Source organism: Scyliorhinus canicula, chromosome 17, assembly GCF_902713615.1.
Source record: "Scyliorhinus canicula chromosome 17, sScyCan1.1, whole genome shotgun sequence".
Taxonomy (NCBI): Eukaryota; Metazoa; Chordata; class Chondrichthyes; order Carcharhiniformes; family Scyliorhinidae; genus Scyliorhinus; species Scyliorhinus canicula.
Window position 1 is genome coordinate 82,232,135 of NC_052162.1, and position 21,446 is coordinate 82,253,580.

Below are 21,446 nucleotides of genomic sequence, written 5' to 3' on the forward strand. Positions count from 1 at the left end.
TCAGAATGGCATTGTCATTGATCCTGTTCACTGTCAATGTAAACAAGCTGTAACAATAGCAAGTATTTACACGGCACCATATAACGTAGCATAACAGCCTACGGCACTTCACAGGAACACTGTTGAGCAAAATTTTATGTCAAACCACATAAGGAGGCAGTAGGGCATATAACAAAACGCTTGATTAAAGAGTAAAATTTTAAGGAGCACCCTAAAGGAGGAAAGAAAGTTGGAGAGATTTAGGGAGTAAATTGCAGAGTTTAAAGCCCAGTCAGGAGGTGCAGCCACCAATCATGGAACAATTAAAATCAGAGGCACTCATAAGGCCAAAATTCAAGGACTCCAGATATCACAGGGACTTGCAGAGCTGGAGAAGGGAGTAGGGAGAGGAAAGAGGGAAGAGGTCATGGAAGGACTGAAAAACAAGGATGTGAATTTTAAATTAAGGAATTGCTCATCTTATGGCCAATACAGTCAACAAGCATGGGTGTGTTGGCCAATGGGACTTACTTCGAGTTAGAACAAGGAATAGCAGAGTTTTGGATGTTTGAATTACTGTGCATTTAGACATTTTAAATTGCAATTGAAATCACTTTGTTGCACTAAGCGCCCCAGAGAACTCAGCTTTGCAAAATGACAGCAACAAAGAGGACAAGAAAGATCCAAAATTGTCTAGAGTCATTAGCTTCATTCACAATAAGAAAGCATGAATTTCAATACTCCTAAGTTGGATGGAAAGTTAGTTTGTCAACAAGCTGTGGTCATGACTGGTCCAAGCAATATTTCCCAAACCCCCAACTTCCAATACCTTGATGGGCGAGGGCAACAGTTGCATGGGAGCAGCATCACCTCCTAATCACACACCATCCTGACCAAAAACATACATTTCTGTTCCTTCATCACGGCTGTATCATGTGCACTTAATTGACACAATTTTGTAATTAATAAGGCATAAGTTATCAAGTTTTACTGTAAATAAGCTTTGTGATGAAAACCCTTTGTTTGCATGCATCACTGGGATGTTGTGAAGAAATCTAAGTTGGCATATCTGCCAAAATACTGAAATGTAGCTTTAAGAATAATCACATGGGGTTATAGCTTGATTAGAGTACATTTGGGATTCAGTATACAGAAGCCAAGACTGCAATATTAATTGGCTAAAAGAATGGCGTAAAGGCTTAAATTGTATGTAAAGGATGCAAACTAGGATTAGTTTGGTGGATGGAATCCAGAAGCACTCTTCCCATTCGTTAATAATTGCAAGTATTTGGTTAGAGATTATTAGTTGCATTGATGCAGGTTCACAGATTTGGGCTGAATGTTGCGAAGGAAGTATAAAATTAGAAGAGCATCACAAAAGTGTTTGCACTTGCCAAGGGATAGCATTTGTCAGAGGACACTTACCAGGATATTTTTTGGGACAGAACAATTAGGAGTAGGACACCGGCTGGGAAGTTAGTATTTGTATAGAACATTGCCAGTCGATGGATAATTGCCATAGGTTGGGGGTTACTTAAGAACTCAGAAGTGACTAAAATAATACAGTATGCTACAAGAATCCAGTATAAAGATGCACATTAGAATCCAGTATTAGGGCTAAGGGTAATTGTCTTAAGAGGGAGTGGACAGTCTGTTCAAAAGTTACTTTAAGCTTGAAAGAAAAAAAAGACTCAGCAGCAGCTTGAGCTTGTGTAGCTTGAAAAAGAGAGAGACAAATATGCAGCAAGCAGCCGAGAAATATGCAGCTTCAGCAGTTAAGGTGGACTGAATGCTACAACAGTTAAACTAGATTGGGAAACTAGAGCTGAGATCTTCAAGCTGCAATGGGGTTTCTGTGTATATTAGAGTTAAGTTGACTATAGTTGAAATCTTTAAGGATATCATGAATCAAGAGATCAGGTTCAAGGAACCAAGAAGAGAAGCCCAGGATCCAGGGAAAGACAGAACACATGTTGAAATTGTGTATCGTGCCCATGCTTCGTCAAATGGAGTGTTAAGTGTTAATCATTTTTGTTGAATAAACCTGGTTAGTTTGCATTCAAAATTGGGCAGCACAGTTGCACAGTGGTTAGCACTGCTGCCTCACAGCGCTGAGGACCTGCGTTCGATCCTGGCCCCGGGTCACTGTCCGTGTGGAGTTTGCACATTCTCCCCGTGTCTGTGTGGGTCTCACCCCCACAACCCAAAGATGTGCAGGGTAGGTGGATTGGCCACATCAAATTGCCCCTTAAATTAGAAATTTAAAAAAAAGTTTGCATTCAAAATTAGTAATTATCTTTTTTGCGAATAAGGTTATTCCTCGACAAGAATTTTCTTACTCTGGGATTTAGTATGAAGTCAAACTCCCTACAGAACTCCCAAATAATGCTGTGGTAACACCTTCACTAAAGTGACCACAGCGGTTCAAGAAAGTAGCTCAACACCACCTTTGCAAGGGATGAGCAATAAACAACGGCCTCATCAGCAATGCTTGTATTAAAATAGTGAATTTTTAGTATGATCTGAAAGAGCTGGGAGCAAAGAAAAAGATGTGCACATTTCACAGACTTTTGAACAGATTTATGACTCAATGGGGAAAAAGGTATTATGATTCCAAAGGTATACAACAGGACAAAGGTTTGTGCAATGATTAAGATATTGGTAAGATATTGGCATGGATAGAGGGTGTCTGACTGGTAGAAGGCAGAGAGTGGCAATAAAGGGATATTTTTCAATGGCACGTGGTGTGCCTCAGGGGGCAGTATTTGGACCAGAACTTTCAACAATATTCATTACCGATCTGGAAGGAGGAACTGATGGCACTGTTGCTACGTTTGAAGATGATACAAAGATATGCAAAGGGAAGGTAGCATTGAGGAAGCGGGCTGCAGAAGGATCGGGAGAGGCTAGGAGAGTGGGGAGATGGAATACAATATGGAAAAATGTGAGGTTATCCACTTTGTTAGGAAGAATGGAGGCATAGATATTTTCTAAATGGTAAAAAGCTGAAGAAATCAGAGTACAACGGGACTTAGGAGTCCCAGTTCATGATTCTCTTAAGATTAACGTGCAGATTCAGTCGGCAGTTAGGAAGGCTAATGCAAGAATGTATTCATGTCGAGAGAGCTAGAGTACGAGAGCAGGGATGTACTTCTGAGGCTATATAAGGCTCTAGCCAGACCCCATTTGTAGCATTGAGTAGTTTTGGGCTCCGTATCCAAGGAAGGATGTGCTGGCCTTGGAAAGGGTCCAGAGGAGGTTCACACGAATGATCCCTGGAATAAAGAGATTGTCATATGAGGACCGGTTGAGGGTCTGTACTCGGAGTTTGGAAGGATGAGGGCGATCTTATTGAAATTTAAGGACACTGACAGGCCTAGATAGAGTGGATGTGGAGAGGATATCTCCACTAGTAGGAAAAACTAGAACCCGAGGGCACAGTCTCAGACTGAAGGGACAATCCTTCAAAACTGGGATGGCTGAATTGCACCAGAGTGGTGAATCTGTGGCAATCTTTGCTGCAGGCGGCTGAGGAGGCCAAATCACTGTCTTTAGGGCAGAGATAGATAGATCCTTGATTAATAGGGGGATCAGGGTTTACAGGGAGAAGGCAGGAGAATGGAAATGAGAAACATATCAGCCATGATTGAATTGTGTAGCAGACTCGATGGGGAATGGCCTAATTCTGCTCCTATGTCCCATGGTCCAATTAAAATAAATGTCAGTTTAACCAACTTAAGACAACAATCCAGAACCTGGCTACTTCTTAAATCTCCTATCACAGCATACAGAAATCAATCACAACAGAAATTCATTCAATAGCTAATATCGATAAAAGAAAAATACATGGCTTCCGGTGGCGGCGATGTCCGAGTGAGCCGCACATTCAGCGGGCTCTCACTCCGGATGGGCGTTTAGGGGCTGATTCCCCGCGATAGCGGGACCACGGACCTGAAGGAAGGCGGCAGCGAAAGTGATGAGGAGCAGGCTGCGGCACATGGAACAGCGGGAGTCCAGGAGGCAGAAGAAGAGAGAGAAAAAGGGACAGAGACAAGGACCCGAAGAAACTTACCTGGAACCTAAGATGGCAGACACACGGACCCCGGACTCAGCAATCCAGCAGGCGCTGGATAACATGCTCCAGGTAATGAAGTCCAGTTTTGGAGCGCTGAAGCGGGACAGATTGGACCCAATCCAGAAAGCGGTGGATCAGCTGAACCAGAGGCTGGATGCGCAAGATGTTAAAGTTAAGGAGCTGGAAGAGGCGGTGGAGGAGCAGGAGGACGCGCAGACAGTTGCGGCCGTGGAAGTTGACGGGCTGAAGGAGCGGCAGAGAAGACTGCTAGACAGAATGGAGGAGCAGGAGAATAGAGCCCGCAGGGACAACCTGAGGATGGTCGGCCACCCGGAGGGGGCTGAGGGAGCTGATGCCGCAGCGTTTGTAGCAGACCTATTGATGCAGCTGATGGGGGCCGAAGCCTTTCCGCGACCGCCGGAGCTGGAGGGGGCATACAGAGTGCAGGCGAGGCAGGGACGGCCGGGCCGACCCCCCCCCCCCCCCGCCCGATGGTGATTAGGTTCCACAGATTCGTGGACAAGGAGCGGGTGCTGTGATGGGCAAAGAGCGCCAGGAGCAGCGCATGGAACAACAGTATCCTCCGCATTTATCAGGACCTAATCCAGGAGGTGGCTCGGCGGCGAGCAGCCTTTAAGAATGTCAAGGATAGAATAGAATAGAATAGAACAGTACAGCACAGAACAGGCCCTTCGGCCCTCGATGTTGTGCCGAGCAATGATCACCCTACTCAAACCCACCCTATACCCATAACCCAAACAACCCCCCCCCCCTCCTTAACCTTACTTTTGAGGACACTAAGGGCAATTTAGCATGGCCAATCCACCTAACCCGCACATCTTTGGACTGTGGGAGGAAACCGGAGCACCCGGAGGAAACCCACGCACACACGGGGAGGACGTGCAGACTCCGCACAGACAGTGACCCAGCCGGGAACCGAACCTGGGACCCTGGAGCTGTGAAGCATTTATGCTAACCACCATGCTCTGTGCTGCCCCGAAGGGTGCTGTTCAAGAAGCACGTGAAGTTTGGTCTGCTGTTCCCGGCTCGTTTATGGGTCACGCACCAGGGTCAACACCACTACTTCTCCGAGCCTGAAGAAGCGATGGACTTTGCGAGGGATCTGGGGCTGGTCCCGAAAAGAGGCCCCACGGACACGAATTAGGGCCCGAGGACTACCGTGGGAAGGTACGCCGAATGGGCCTGGACTGCTGTTCAACGGTTTGCTGGGTCAAAGGTGCCAAGCGGAACATTTGGGACTCTTTCCTTTGTTCATGGACACTGGTTTGGGGTTTTATTTTGGGTTTTTTTCTCTTATGTTTTTGTTTTTTCCTCTTTTTTCTGTTTTTTCCTTTTTGGGCAGATTTGTACTTTTTGTGCAGCTCGCGGAGGACACTGGAGCCGGCACGGTAACGAAGGGGGGGCCGGTCAGCAAGGGGGGGGCCAAGGACGTGGGTTGGGGTTTTTTTTTTGTTTTGTTGATGTCCATACCTTCCTGGCTCTGAGGGCGGACATAATTATGTTGCAGGAGGCACATCTGAAAGTGTCTGACCAGACCAGACTAAGGAAGGGCTGGATTTGCCAGGTCTTCCACTCAGACTTGGACTCGAAGTCCAGGGGGGGTGGCAATCGTGATCAACAAGCGGGTGCAATTTTCGGCGGAGGGCATAGCCGCAGACAGGGGGGGGCAGATACCTGATGGTACGGGGCAGACTGGAGGGGAGAAGAGTGGTGCTGGTGAATATATATGCCCCGAACTGGGATGATGTGGACTTCATTAAAAGAGTACGGGGGAAGATCCCGGACCTGGACTCTCGCAGGCTAATAATGGGGGGGACTTTAACATGGTCCTTGACCCAGCTTTGGATCAGTCGTGTCCCAGAACAGGTAGACTCCCAGCAATGGCAAAGGAGCTGAAAGGGTTTATGGAGCAAATGGGGGCAGTGGACACCTAGAGAGCCAGACAGCCGACAGGAAGGGGCTACTCGTTTTACTCGCACATCCATAAAGTATATTCTAGGATAGATTTCTTCGTACTAAGCAGGGATTGTATAGGGGAGGTAAAGAACACGGAATATTCGGCAATTACTATCTGAGACCATGCCCCGCACTGGGTAGACCTGCAGATCGGGGGGCGAGCTACCAACGCCCGCAATGGAGGCTATATGTGGGACTGCTGTCGGAGGAGGGTATCTGTAGAGGCTTCGGAGGTGTATGCAAAATTACCTGCAGGTGAATGACACGGGGGAGGTCTCAGCAGCGACCCTGTGGGAGGGGGGAGCTGATTTCAATTGGGGCCCACAGAGCCAAGGCAGACAGGGCAGAGATGGATAGTTTGGTCAGGGAAATGGGTCGGATAGATGAAGAGCACGCGGAGTCCCCGGGGGAGGTTTTACTCAGGGAGAGGCAGAGACTACAGGCAGAGCTGGGGGCACTATCCACGAGTAGGGCCGTGGAACAGCTTAGGAAGGCGAGGGGCGTGGTGTACGAGCATGGGGAAAAGGCTAGCAGACTGTTAGCACAGCAACTCAGGAGGAGGGAGGCGGCCAGGGAAATAAGTAGAATGATGGATGGGGAGGGGCGCAAAGTGGAGGACCGGCAGGATTGAATAAGGTATTCCGGGACTTCTATCGCAAGCTGTATACTTCGGAGCCGCCGGAAGAACCGGAGGAGATGAAAAGGTTTCTGGACGGGTTAAAATTCCCAACAGTAGGTGAGGGGCGAGTGGATGAGCTGGGGGCCCCCATTAGAGTGGAGGAGGTATTGGGGGGCCTAAAGGCCATGCAGTCGGGGAAAGCCCCGGGGCCCGATGGATACCCAGTAGAGTTCTATAGGAAGTTTTCTGAGCTGGTGGGCCCGGTCTTGGCGAGGGTTTTCAATGAGGCATGGGACAGAGGGACCCTGCCGCCGACAATGTCGGCAATATCACTTATATTGAAGCGGTGTAAAGACCCGGAGGCGTACAGGCCAATCTCCCTGATTAATGTTGACGCCAAGCTCCTGGCAAAGGTACTGGCGGTTAGAATGGAGGACTGCATACCGGAGGTGATTGGGGAGGACCAAACTGGGTTCGTGAAAGGTAGGCAGCTGGCGGCCAACCTGAGAAGATTACTTAATGTGATAATGATGCCCCCGGAGGCAGGGAGGTGGAGGTAGTGGTGGCGATGGACGCCAAGAAGGCCTTTGACCGGGTGGAGTGGGACTATCTATGGGAGGTGCTCGGACTGTTTGGGTTCGGGGAGGGACTGGTGGATTGGATCAAATTATTATATCAGGCCCCGAAGGCCAACGTCAGGACTAACAGAGAAGTGTCGGAGTACTTTAGGCTGTACCGAGGGACCAGACAGGGCTGCCCGCTCTCCCGCTGCTGTTTGCGCTGGCCATAGAGCCACTGGCGATTGCGCTGAGAGCCACAGAGGGATGGTGAGGGGCGGGGTAGAACATAGGGTCTCTCTTTACGCAGACGACCTGCTTCTGTACGTGTCGGACACAGTGGCCGGGATGGGAAGTATACTGGGAATGTTCAGAAAGTTCGGCCAGTTTTCAGGATACAAATTAAATACAGCCAAGAGTGAAATGTTTGTGGTACAGGCAAGGGGCCAGGAGAACAGATTGAGAGGGCTACCGTTTAGGCTGGTTGAGGAAAATTTCCGGTATTTGGGAATCCAGGTGGCACGAGACTGGGGCAGGCTGCACAAGTTAAATTTGGCCAGGGTGGTGGAGCAAATGAAGGGAGAGTTTCGGAGATGGGATGCACTCCCGCTGTCGCTGGCAGGGAGGGTGCAGACTGTAAAGATGACAATCCTCCCTAGATTTCTGCTTGTTTTTCAGTGCCTCCCGATCTTTGTCCCACAGTCCTTCTTCAACAGAGTTAACAGGATGTCCATGAGCTTTGTCTGGGCGGAAAAATCCCCGCGGATGAAGAAGGCGTTGCTGGAGAGGAACCGCAGCGAGGCAGGGCTGGCTTTGCAGAGTCTGATTAATTATTACTGGGCGGCCAACATCGCTATGATAAGGAAGTGGATGGTGGGTACAGGGTCTATCTGGGAGCGGGTGAAGGCGGCTTCGTGCAGGGGCTCCAGCTTGGCAGCCCTGGTCACGGCTCCTCTACCGCTGCCGCCGGCCAGGTACTTCACCAGCCCGGTAGTGGTGGCGACCCTGCGGATATGGGGCCAGTGGAGGAGGCATGTAGGGGAGACGGGGCGTCGGTTTGGGCGCCAATCTGCGACAACCATCGGTTTGCCCCCGGGAGTATGGTTTGGGGCATGGCGGCGGGCGGGGGTGGGAAGGGTGGGTGATATGTTCCTGGAAGGGAGCTTTGCGAGTTTGAGGAGCTTGGAGGAGAAATTTGGGCTGGTATGGCAAAATGATTTTAGGTACCTACAGTTGCGGGACTTTGTTCGTAGGCAGGTCCCATCTTTCCCACACCTCCCGCCAATGGGGATCCAAGACAGAATAGTCTCTAGGGGGGAAGAAGGGGAGGGTAGAGTCTCTGATATTTATAAGGTGCTCATGAGGGAGGAAGGATCCCAGACGGAGGAACTGAAACTTAAATGGGAGGAGGAGCTAGGCGGGGAAATGGAGGACAGGCTGTGGGCAGAGGCCCTGAGTAGGGTAAATTCGACCGCGACATGTGCCAGGCTCGGGCTGATTCAATTTAAGGTCGTTCACCGGGCCCACATGACGGTGGCTCGGATGAGCAAATTCTTTGGGATAGAGGACAAATGCGCTAGGTGTGCGGGAGGACCAGCGAACCACGTTCACATGTTTTGGGCATGCCCTAAGCTTAGGGGGTACTGGGAGGGATTTGCGGGCATCATGTCCCGGGTGCTAAAAACAAGGGTGGCGATGGGTCCAGGGGTGGCAATATTTGGGGTTTCGGAAGACCCCGGAGTCCAGGGGGAGAGAGAGGCCTATGTTTTGGCCTTTGCTTCCCTGATAGCCCGGCGACGAATACTATTGGCGTGGAGGGACTCAAAGCCCCCGAAGACGGAGTTGTGGCTTGCGGACATGTCGAGTTTCCTGGGTATGGAAAAAATTAAGTTCGCCTTGAGGGGATCTGTACAGGGGTTCGACCAGAGGTGGCAATCATTTATTGACTTCTTTGCGGGAGAGTGAGTGTCAGCAGGGGGGGGGATAGAGTAGGAGAGATAAAATGGCGGGTGGTACCGGTGGGAGAGGAGCGGGCTTGTGCAGTATGTTACGATTGAAGTATTGTATATATGTTGATGTTTGCACATTTTTGCCTTTTTTGCTTTCTTTCTGTTGATGTCTGTAACTATTTACAAAGCCAAAAACTACCTCAATAAAATTGTTTATTAAAAAAAAAGAAATATACATGCAGTTATATAGCAGGGTTCACAACTAACAGATCTCTCAAAGTGTTTTACACTCAATGAAGTGTTTTTTGAAATGTAATCACTGTCAAAATGTAGGAAACACAGCAGCCAATTTGCAGAGTAAATTCTGCAATGTGATAGCAACCAGATTATCTGTGTTTCGCAATACTGATGAAGATTAGCTGGGACACCAGGAATAACTTTGCTGCTCTTCTTTGAAACAGTGCTTTGGGATCTTTCACTTCACCCGTGCAGCCAAACCGTGCCTCAATTTAGCATCTCATCTGAAAGACTGCACCCCCAACAGCAAGTACAATGCTTCCTCAATACTGTCCTGGAGTGTCGGCCTTAATTTGTGTGTTTAAATGTTTGAGTGAAATTTGAACACAGAACCTTGTGATTCTGCTCAGTGTGTTGCCAACGGAAACGGAGCTGACCCACAACTTCATTTATACAGCACCTAATTTAACCAAATAAAATGCTGTATGGTGTTTTATAGGAGCTTAATCAATCAAAAATTTCACAAAAGCCAAAGAAGGCAAGAACAGGTGACCAAACTCTGCTCAAAGAATGTCACAAGGAGCATCTTTTTTTTTGTTTATTAATCTTTGTCACACTTACATTAACACTGCAATGAAGTTACTGTGAAAAGCCCCTAGTCGCCACATTCCAGCACCTGCTCGGGTACACAGAGCACGTACGAACAGACTCAAAAACAGCTTCTTACCCACTGTCACCAGACTCCTAAATGACCCTCTTATTAACTGACCTCATTAACACTACACCCTGTATGCTTCAACTGATGCCAATGCTTATGTAGTTACATTGTATATCTTGTGTTGCCTATTATGTATTCTCATGTATTTTCTTGAATTTTGTTTAATTCCCTTTTCTTCCATGTACTGAATGATCTGTTGAGCTGCTTGCAGAAAAATACTTTTCACTGTACCTCGGTACACGTGACAATAAACAAATCCAATCCAATTCAATTCAGAGGGAGAATTCAGAATGTCCAAATTACCTAACAGCACATCTTTCAGGACTTGTGGGAGGAAACCAGAGCACCTGGAGGAAACCCACGCAACACAGGGAGAACGTGCAGACTCCGCATAGACAGTGACCCAAGCCAGGAATCAAACCCGAGACCCTGGTGCTGTGAAGCAACGGTGCCAACCAGTTAAGAGAGAGAGAGGCACAGATGTTTATGTTGGAATTTTTTTCCTTCTGAAGGCATGTTCGCCAATGTTGGGATGAAGGAAGCCAGGGTGGACAAGAGGCCAAATTTGGAGAGACAGAAATCCAAAAATGTTTCAGGGATGAGGGGGTTACAAAGATAGGGAGGAGCAAAGCCATGGAAAGGGCAGGGGGGAAAGAGTCGGATTTGAAAATGAGAATGTTCAATTCCAGGTGCAGGTCGTCAATGTACAGCAGCGGGCTCAGGGGAGGATGGGGAAAGTGTGATTGGAAGAGCTGTTGAATACGGTACGGCGTAACACAACAAAGTATGACTTTATCAGCGCAATAATCCCGTCGTGACCTTTACAGGAAGCTTAGAGGTGAAGACCGATGTTTAAAACCCCAAACTCTCTGAGAGTGAGTGAGGCAGTTATCGTGATCTGCATAGCGTGAGGGTTTGATTGCAGTCCGGAGGCGCCCCACTCCCGGTCAAGAGGACCGCCGGTTTGGATGGGGGGGGGGAGGTGAAGAAGGAAGGGGTTGCCGGGGGCGGGGATGGCCATCACGGGGTGGGTGGGGACAGACAGCGCCCGAGCCCCAACCGCCAGCCCAGAAACCGTGAGGGGAGGTCTTCCCCAGAGAGGTCCCCAGCCCGGCATGACGGTTCGATCCTTACCCTGCAGACGGAGTGGGCCGCGACTCTGCCGCTGGGCACCAGCGACAGCCGACGGAGGACAGACGCAGCCATGACAGTCCGGGGCGGAGTGCGCAGGCGCGTCTGGAGCTGCGCGAGCGGAGGGGCCGGCAGCCAGGAGCGCAGTGCGCGTGCGCACATGGATATACGGGGCAGTGCAGGGCCGCCGTCGCCCCCCTGGAGTGTGATGGAGCCCAGCCCAGCTGGCAGGGTTCTGGTTTGATTTGATTCATTATCACATGTAACGGAGTACAGTGAAAAGTATTTTTCTGCGGAAACGAAAAAAAAGAATAATCGACAGAGTACATTGACAAATGGTACATTGACAAACAGTGATTGGTTACAGTGTGGAACAAGACAAAGCAAATACATGAGCAAGAGCAGCATAGGGCGTTGTGAATAGTGTTCTTACAGGGAACAGATCAGCCCGAGGGAGAGTCGTTGAGGAGTCTAGTAGCTGTGGGGAGGAAGCTATTCCTTTGTCTGGATGTGCAGGTTTTCAGACCTGTATATTTTGCCTGATGGAAGGGTCTGGAAGAAGGCAAAGCCTGGGTGAGAGGGGTCTCTAATAATGCTGTCTGCCTTCCTGAGGCAGCGGGAGGTGTAGACAGAATCAATGTGCGGGTGGCAAGCTCATAGTCTCATTTCAAAGTATACCCCTTAAAGAAGTATTGCACGGGTTTTAATTGTTTGTCTATTTAAAATACACTATTTAAATACTGGGATTTATTGGCAATGGGATTCTATTCCTAATGGTAAATCAAAGGTTAATCCAATGTTGTAGGTCTGCCATGTGGCATTTTTCAACAGAGGGGTTGTTGCTAGTGAGCACACGTGTGTTTATACACACACACATTAATTCTCAATAGAAGATATTTAAAATTAAGACCCAACCTTAAAATGAGAATTTCGACAACAGTCCGCAGGCAGACTCGAAATGTCAACTCTGTTTCTCTCCACAGAGATGCTGCCCCACTGGCTGATATTTTCCAGCATTTTCTATTTTTATTGCAGATTTCCAGCATCTGCAGTATTTTGCTTTCATTGTAAAATCGAACAGTTACAAAGAATTATAATTAACTCGAGCATTCTTGCAATGTGTTCATTTGCTTTGTACATTTTCCAGCAGTTAATTTAGATTTACAGAATGGCAAAAACATAAGAACATAAGAACTAGGAACAAGAGTAGGCCATCTGGCCCCTCGAGCCTGCTCCGCCATTCAATGAGATCATGGCTGATCTTTTGTGGACTCAGCTCCACTTTCCTGCCCGAACTCCATAAACCTTTATTCCTTTATTCTTCAAAAAACTATCTATCTTTATCTTGAAAACATTTAATGAAGGAGCCTCAACTGCTTCATTGGGCAGGGAATTCCATAGATTCACAACCCTTTTGTTCCTCCTAAGCTCAGTTTGAAATTTATTTCCCCTTATTTTGATTATGCCCCCTAGTTCTGCTTTCACCCGCCAGTGGAAACAACCTCCCTGCATCTATCCTACCTATTCCCTTCAGAATTTTATATGTTTCTATAAGATCCCCCCTCATCCTTCTAAATTCCAACGAGTACAGTCCAGTCTACTCAACCTCTCCTCGTAATCCAACCCCCTCAACTCTGGGATCCAGCACAAGTACGTCCTTCCTCAGGTAAGGAGAACAAAACTGAACACAATACTCCAGATGTGGCCTCACTAACACCTTATACAGTTGCAGCATAACCTCCCTAGTCTTAAACTCCATCCATCTAGCAATGAAGGACAAAACTCCATTCGCCTTCTTAATCACCTGTTGCACCTGCAGACCTACTTTTTGAAAAAATCAACTTGATGAAACTCATATTTATGGGTTAAGCACTGAATATCCTACTTATGGTCAGCCCACTGCCTACAAGTCCAGAACATCCATTAATTATATTAGGGAAGGTGGTTTGTCATTTTATCATGCACAAATGTCTATATATGTTCACTTAAGCTTACACAATTTTAGTCAGCTAACATGGTGGTAGGTCAACTTAAAAGTTTTCAGACTGATTCTTTATATTATTTCATAGTGTTCTGCAAGATGAACCAAGCCATGTTGATATATATAATATATAGTCACAGTACATGATCATTAACAATATCTTGTCACTAATCATATCCATTTCTCAACATGAGAAATCAATGGCCAGCTATTATTGCAGTGGCAACTGAGAAACCATTTAAAGGATTACATTTAGGAACATGGTTAAAGTGCTAGGTTTCAAATTCTTGAATTTATTCTATTGTTATTCAAACTTCATTTCTTGTACTGCCATTAGATGCACCTTTTTTATTCTATCATGGAATGTGGGTGTTGCTGGTAAGGCCAGCATATGTTGCCCATCCACAATTGCCTTCAGAAAGCGGCGGTGAACCACTTTGTTGAATTGCTACAGTCCATCATGTGCAGGTACACTCATACTGCTATTGCCTTGCAAGTTCCAGGATTTTTATCCTACAACACTCCAGGAACAGCGATTATAATTGCATGTCAGGATGGTGGGTGACTTGGAGGTGAACTTGCAGGTGGTGGTGTTCCCTTGTGCCTGCTTCCCAACTCCTCGGTGGTAGAGGTCACAGATTTGGAAGGTATTGTTGAAGAAGTGTTGGCAAGTTGCTGTGGTGCATCTTACACAAAGTTGCCACTGCATCAGAGTGAATGATTAAGATGATGGATAGGGTACCCATCAAGTAGGCTGCTGCCCTGAATGGTGTCAAGCTTCTTGAGTGTTGTGGAGCCACACTCATCCAGGCAGATTTCCATCATGCTGATGTCTCCTTTGTAGGGCTTTATTTTTGTGGGGTGATGGGGGAAGAGGAGTTACTGACCTTAGAATTCCTAGCCTCTAACCAGCCCCAGTATTTTTATGACCAGTCCAGTTCAGTTTCTGATCAATGCTAACGTTGTGTGTGGCACAGTGGTTGGCATTGCCGCCTCACAGCACCAGAGACCCAGGTTCAATTCCAGCCTCGAATGACTCGAAAGTTTGCACTTTCTCCTAGTGACTGCATGGGTTGCCTCCCACAGTCGGAAGTTGTGCAGATTAGGTGGATTGGCCATGCTAAATTTCCCTTTAATGTCCAAAGATGTGCAGGTTAGGTGGGGTGGCGGGGATAGGGTGTTGTGTTTGGTCCTTTGTACTTCACAAAGGAACGCACCAAACACTTTGACTTGTCCAAACCAGAATCTTTTATTGAGTCTCGTGTGGCAAGATAGCAATCTGATACAGAGCATGGGGACAATCATGGAGTCTGCTAACTACTCCTCTGAAACTTGCACCTAGCACTGACCATTCACATGTATGCCTTGTTACCCTCTCAATCTTCTTCTGGAGATGGCCAGATGTGTCTCCCTTTATATCTGAGTCACAGGTCACATGACCTTGGTCTAGAGACCACATGATGTGTCTGTACAGCCACCTGCTGGTTTCAGGTCGCACACAATCCAACGATAATATAGCCCAGTGTTTTTCAAACTTTTTGTCCAAGGACCCATTTTTACCAACCGGCCAACCTTCGGGACCCACGCCGGCCGACCTTCACAACCCACTATTTTCTCAGCACGGTAGCATAGTGGTTAGCACAATTGCTTCACAGCTCCAGGGTCCTAGGTTCGATTCCCGGCTTGGGTCACTGTCTGTGTGGAGTCTGCACGTTCTCCCCGTGTGTGCGTGGGTTTCCGCCGGGTGCTCCGGTTTCCTCCCACAGTCCAAAGATATGCAGGTTAAGTGGATTGGCCATGCTAAATTGCCCTTAGTGTTCAAAATTGCTCGTAGTGTTGGGTGGGGTTGCTGGGTTGTGGGGATGGGTTGGAGGTGTGGGTAGTGCTCTTTCCAAGAGCTGGTGCAGACTCGATGGGCCGAATGGCCTCCTTCTGCACTGTAAATTCTATGAAATCTATGAAATTAATGCAAGATGTGAGCCTGCTTGGTCCTCATGTACTTGTTTGCTGCTGACAAAATGGAGGATTCACAATCATGACCAAAGCACGTGACATCAGCATTCGGGGTGCGTGACCTGCTCTCTGCCTTGCTTCAGGAAGGAAGATTAAAATGAATTTTTAAAAAACTCTTCTCCTGCGTCAGTGCACTGACGTCAGGAGCAGTGCTTCTCACGTTGTTCTGCACATGCGCACTGATGAGCGGGCATGCATGCGCATTGTGCCTGCATTTTTTTATATGGTTGCGTCATTTTCAAAGCCACTCGCAACCGGCATTGTTAAAAGCCGGCTGCTAACTTCCGGTGGCGGCTATGAAGGAGTAAGTCGCACATTTGGTGGCTCCCACTCAGGTCAGACTTTTGGACATTTTCCCCCGATTTTCTACCGAACTTGATTTGTAAAACTGATGACAGAAGCAATTGTGTACTGAATTCCCACATCGGTGCATGGAGAGAAGGACTAGAAGTGCTCGTAAAGGCAGAAACAGAAAGACAGAGAAGGTTTGGGCTGAAGCTGCAGCAGGAGACAGCATGGCAGAGGACCGGACCTCTGGTGTGTCGACCCAGTGGGCAACAGAGCAGCTGATGCAAGTTATTCAGAAAGGCTTTGCTAAGCAGAAACGGGACTCCTTGGACCCGATGTCAATTGAGCGGCTGGAGCTTAGATTGGACGCCCGAGATTGGGCGATCCAGAAGGGGGAGAAGGTGCTGGCTGAGCAGGAGGAACGTCAAACTGCAATGGAGTTGGAGGTGGGGATGCTGAGAGACCAGCAGAAGAAGCTCCTGGAGAAGGTGGAGGACCTAGACAATAGGTCCTGTTGGCAGAACTTGAGAATCGTTGGGCTCCCGGAGGGGTCCGAAGGAGCAGATGCTGCGACATATATCGCGGACATGTTTGAGAAGCTGCTGCGGGATGTGGCATTCTCCCGGCCCTTGGTGGTGGACAGGGCTCCCAGAGCACTCACAAGGAAGCCGCGAATGGGAGACCCTCTGAGGGCAATGGTGGTGAGATTCCACAGGTACTTGGATAAGGAGCGTATTCTCAGTGGGCCAAGCAGACAAGGAGCTGTAAGTGGGACAACAGTATCCTGCGGGTTTACCAAGACCTGAGTGTCGAGGTGGCCAGGAGAAGAGCGGGCTTCAACCAGATTAGGTCGATCCTTTTTAAGAAAAAGGTGAAGTTCGGACTGTTGTATCCGGCTTGTCTCTGGGTCATGCACGAGCAACAGCACTTTATTTCGAGTTGCCTGAGGATGCGCTGGACTTCGCGAAAAGGAAAGGACTGGTGGTGGACTGAGAACTTTTGAACTTTGCTGCAACGTTCATGCTTTTTTTCCCTGTTCTTTTCAAAAAAGTTTTTCGTTTTTCATTTTCTGGAAGCTGGAAGCCTTTTGCATTGATTTGGGACCCGTGGCAGAACTGAGTGAGTTAAGGTTATCATTTGCAATGTTGGGGGATGGAGGTGTGCTTGTTTAGATCTTGGTGTTTTCTGTCAGGCAATTGTGTGGGGATTGTTTGATATTGGAGTATGTTTGTATGAGCGGGGGGGGGGGGGGGGGAGGTTGGGGAGGGAACAATAGGTGGAAGACAATCCGGCGCCTGGGATGGGGGCCACCAAGCTAGCTGGGCGGGCTAGCTCACGGAAGCGCAGTAGGGTGTGTGCATATTTTCGTTTTAGTAAAGGGGTTGGATTACAGAGTGTTGTTACTAGGGAGGGTAAATGTTCTGCTGACGAGGGAGGGACTTGTGCTAAGGGACAGAGAGGAGGTTGGGGGCAGAGGCTGCCTAGGGACGGGCCGGTAGAGGTGCGGAGCATGGGCTGGAGGTGGGCCCAATAAAGGGGATGGCTGATCGGCGAATGGGGGGAGGGGGAAATGAGCCCCCCAACTAGGCTGATCACCTGGAATGTTCGAGGGTTAAATGGGCCGGTCAAGAGGTAATGTGTGTTCAAGCATTTAGGGGACTGAAGGCGGACGTGGTAATGTTGCAGGAGACGCACCTTAGAGTAACTGACCAGGTTAGATTGAGGAAAGGCTGGGTCAGTTAGATCTTTCACTCGGGACTTGATTCAAAGACTAGAGGGGTCGCGATCCTGATCAATAAATGGGTGGTGTTTGAGTTGGGTAGAATAATCTCGGATGTGGAAGGTCGGTACATTATGGTCAGTGGGAAACTGGAGGGGTCCAGGTGGTATTCGTAAATGTGTATGCACCAAATTGGGATGATGTGGAGTTTATAAAGAGGATGCTGGGGACGATACCGGACCTGGATTCGGACAGGTTGGTCATGGGAGGGGACTTCAACACAGTTATTGACCCTGGCTTGGACCGGTCAAGCTCAAAAACGGGCAGGGTGCCAGCAATGGCAAAGGAACAAAAAGGATTCATGGAGCAGATTGGGGGGGGGGGGGGGAATCCATGGAGATTTGGGAAGGCGAGGGTGAAGGCGTTCTCCTTCTACTCTGCATAAAGTGTACTCCCAGATTGATTTCTTTATTTTGAGCAGGGTCTTACTGACAGGGGTGGTGGACACGGGATACTCGGCGATCACAATCTCAGACCATGCTCCGCACTGGGTTGACCTGCAGGTTAGGAAAGACAGTAACCAGCGCCTGCACTGGAGGTTAGATGTGGGACTTTTGGCTGACGCTGTGGTGTGCGAGCGGCTGAGGAAATGTATTCAGAACTGCCTGCAGGTCAATGGCACGGGGGAAATTTCAGCAGCGGTGGTCTGGGAAGGGCTGAAGGCGGTGGTCAGAGGGGAGCTGATCTCAATACGGGCCCATAGGGTGAAGATGGACAGGGCAGAGACGGGCCAACTGGTAAAGGAGATACTACAGATCGATAGGAGGTATGCGGAGACCCCAGAGGCAGGGCTTTTAAGGGAACGGCGGAGGCTACAGGCTTGTTAACCACAGGGGAGGATGGTGGAGCAGCTGAGAAAGGCGAGGGGGGTGATCTATGAGTATGGAGAGAAGGCCAGCAGAATGCTTGCACAGCTGCTTAGAAAGAGGGAGGCAGCCAGGGAGATAGGGAAAGTAAATGACGGAGATGGGAACCTGGTTGAAGATTCAGCAGGGGTGAATATGGCGTTTAGGGATTTCTACAGTAGGCTGTATAGTTCGGAACCCCCTACGGGGATGAGGCACTTCTTGGAGGGGCTGAATTTCCCAAAGGTGGACGGGGAGCTGGTAGAAGGGCTGGGGGCCCCAATTGGGTTGGAAGAGATCATGTAGGGCATGAAGGCCATGCAGTCGGGTAAAGCCCCGGGGCCGGACGGGTACCCAGAGGAGTTTTATAAAATTTCTCTGGGATATTGGGGCCGGTGTTGATGAGGATGTACAATGAGGCAAGGGAAAGAGGGGTGCTGCCCCCGACTATGTCATAGGCCACAATTTCGCTGATTCTGAAGAGGGACAAGAACCCGGAGCTGTGTGGGTCCTACAGGCTGATATCCCTGTTGAATGTGGATGCCAAATTGCTGGCCAAAATTTTGTCCTCCAGGATTGAGGATTGTGTTCCGGACATTATTGGGGAGACGGGGTTTGTTAAGGGTAGACTGTTGGTGGCTAATGTAAGAAGGTTGTTAAACATGATGATGATGCCCCCGGAAGGTAGGGGGGTGGAGGTAGAGATCGCAATGGATGCAGAAAAGGCCTTTGATCGGGTCGAATGGGATTATCTGTGGGAGGGGCTGGGACGGTTCGGATTTGCGAGGGGCTTTATTGACTGGGTCAGTTTGCTGTATCAGGCTCCTGTGGCAAACGTATGGACGAATAGGCCAACATCAGACTATTGTAGACTGCACTGGGGGACAAAGCAGGGGTGCTCCCTCTCCCCACCGTTGTTTGTGCTAGCTATAGAGCCGTTGGCAATTGCTCTGAGAGCCTCAGGGGGCTGGTCTGGAGCACAGTCTCTCTCTATGCAGACAACCTGTTTCTGTGTGTATTGGACTCAATACAGGGGATGGAATAAATCATGAGGATTCTAGGAGAATATGGGGAAAAGTGAGATGTTTGCAGTCCAAGTGAGGGGATAGGAGAGGCGATTGGGGGAGCTGCCATTTAGATTAGGAGGGGGGAAGCTTTTGGTACCTCGGCCTTCAAGTGGCGCGGGAATGGGACTGGCTGCATAAATCTGGCCTGACGAGTGAACCAAATGAAGGACGATTTTCGGAGGTGGAACACGCTTCCGTTGTCACTGGCTGGGAGGGTGCAGACGGTGAAGATGACAGACTTCCCGAGATTCCTGTTCGTGTTTCAATGTCTCCCCATCTTTATTCCACAGTCCTTTTTTAAACGGGTCAACAAAGTGATCACTGGCTTTGTTTCCGCGAGTAAGGAAGGTAATGCTTGAGCGGAGTCGGGGGGAGGGGAGCTGGTGTACTAAATTTTAGTAACTATTACTGGGTGGCAAATATAGCCATGATCAGGAAGTGGGTGGTGGGGAGGAGTCGGCACGGGAGCGTATGGAGACGGCTTAATGCAAGGGGACCAGCCTTTGCTTCCCTGATAGCCCGGAGACGGATACTCTTACCTCGGAGGGACTCAAAGCCCCTGAAATCGGAGACATGGCTATTGATGGCTATCTTTCTGTTTGGAGAAAATCAAGTTCGCTTTGAGAGGGTCACTGTTAGGGTTCGCCCGGAGGTGCAACTATTTGTCGACTTCTTCGCGGAAAATTAATCGTCAGCAGAAGGTGGGGGATAGTTTAGCTTAGACTAGGGGGTTAATGAAGGTGGGGCCTGTAAGGGAGGGAGACGGCTTTTGCACTATGTTTATAGTTTTATGTACATTGTTTATTTTGTTGTTGCTATGATACCAAAAATACCTCAATAAAATGTTTATTAGGGCAGCACGGTGGCAGTGGGTTAGCCCTGTTGCCTCACGGCGCCGAGATCCCAGGTTCAAATCCCGGATCTGGGTCACATTCCGTGTGGTTTGCACATTCTTCCCGTGTTTGCGTGGGTTTCACCCCCACAACCCAGGTGGATTGGCCCTGCTAAATTGCCCCTTAATTGGAAAAAAATGAATTGGGTACTCTAAATTTATTTTTTTTAAATGTTTATTTAAAAAAAAAGCCGGACGCCACAATGGACAGCTCCGTGACCCACCCGCGGGCCACAACCCCCACTTGAAAAATGCCTGATATGCCCACAGGGTAGGGTGCTCTTTTAAGAGCGTCAGTGCAGACATGACAGGCCAAACGGCCTCCTTCTGCATTGTAGGAATTCTATGCTCTCAGAATATTGGTATGAGGCATTGACTGATGGTGGTACCATTCAATGATGTTTAGATTTTCTCTTGTTGGAGATGGTAATTCTCTGGCACTTGTGCACAGCGAGTGTGACTTGTCACATAATCCCACACCTCAATTGCTGTATATTGCCAAGGACTGCTTCAGTGTGAGGAGCTGCCAATGGTACTGAACATTGTGCATGTATCCACAAACATTCCCTTTGGACTTAATGATGGGAGATGGAGCAGCTGGAGATGGTTAGACCTGGGATACTACCTTGAACACCTGCTGCAATAAACTGGACTAAAATGATTGGCCTCTATCAACCCCGCCCATTTACATTGACTTGTTTTACTGGGGCCCATAGTGCCTTACTTGATGAAATGCTATCTTGATGTCAAGTGCAGTCACTCACTCCTCGAGTTCAGCTCTTTTGTCCATGTTTGGACCAGTGGTATAATGAGGTCAGTAATCGAGTGGCTCTGTTGGAACCCAAACGGAGCATCAGCGAGCAGGTTATTGTTGTTGGTGCCACCTTGATAGAAATGTCAAGAACACCTTCCATCACTTTACTGTTGAATCCAGATTGAATTTGTCGTTTTTTGTATACAGGACATACCTGGGCAATTGCCAGTGTTCTGGCTGTACTGGAACAGCTTGGCTAGGGATACAGCTAGTTCTGGAGCTCAAGTCATCAAACGGCCAGACAACCTAGTTCAGCCAGGCTGTAAAATTCTGACCTTGTCCCTCAGTTCAAACACAGAAAATGACTAATTTAAAACTGGTCAAGATATTCCTCACACATTCCCTGTAGAGTAATGCAGCTCAAAATCCTGAAATCCCTTCAGAAACAAGTGATGGAGGACTGAAGGCTTAGTTTGAGATGGGACAAATAGCCTTCCTCATTGGTTTATGCACAGAATCCAGGATCACATTCCAGTGTAAAGACTTGCATTTATATAACACTTCACTACCTCAGCCCTTCACAA

General features: G+C 48.5%; 1 protein-coding gene across 1 annotated transcript in view; it reads right to left on the reverse strand.

Annotated features, from left to right (window-relative positions):
* LOC119952476 (succinate--CoA ligase [ADP-forming] subunit beta, mitochondrial-like) overlaps window positions 1-11,386 on the reverse strand; it is a 175,781-nt gene extending 164,395 nt beyond the window's left edge. Inside the window, exon 1 of the mRNA XM_038776271.1 lies at window positions 11,246-11,386. Within this exon, the coding sequence (XP_038632199.1) occupies window positions 11,246-11,317 (72 nt within the window). The 5' untranslated portion in view covers window positions 11,318-11,386. The remainder of the gene's footprint in view (window positions 1-11,245) is intronic.
* Between the last annotated feature and the right edge of the window lie 10,060 nt (window positions 11,387-21,446).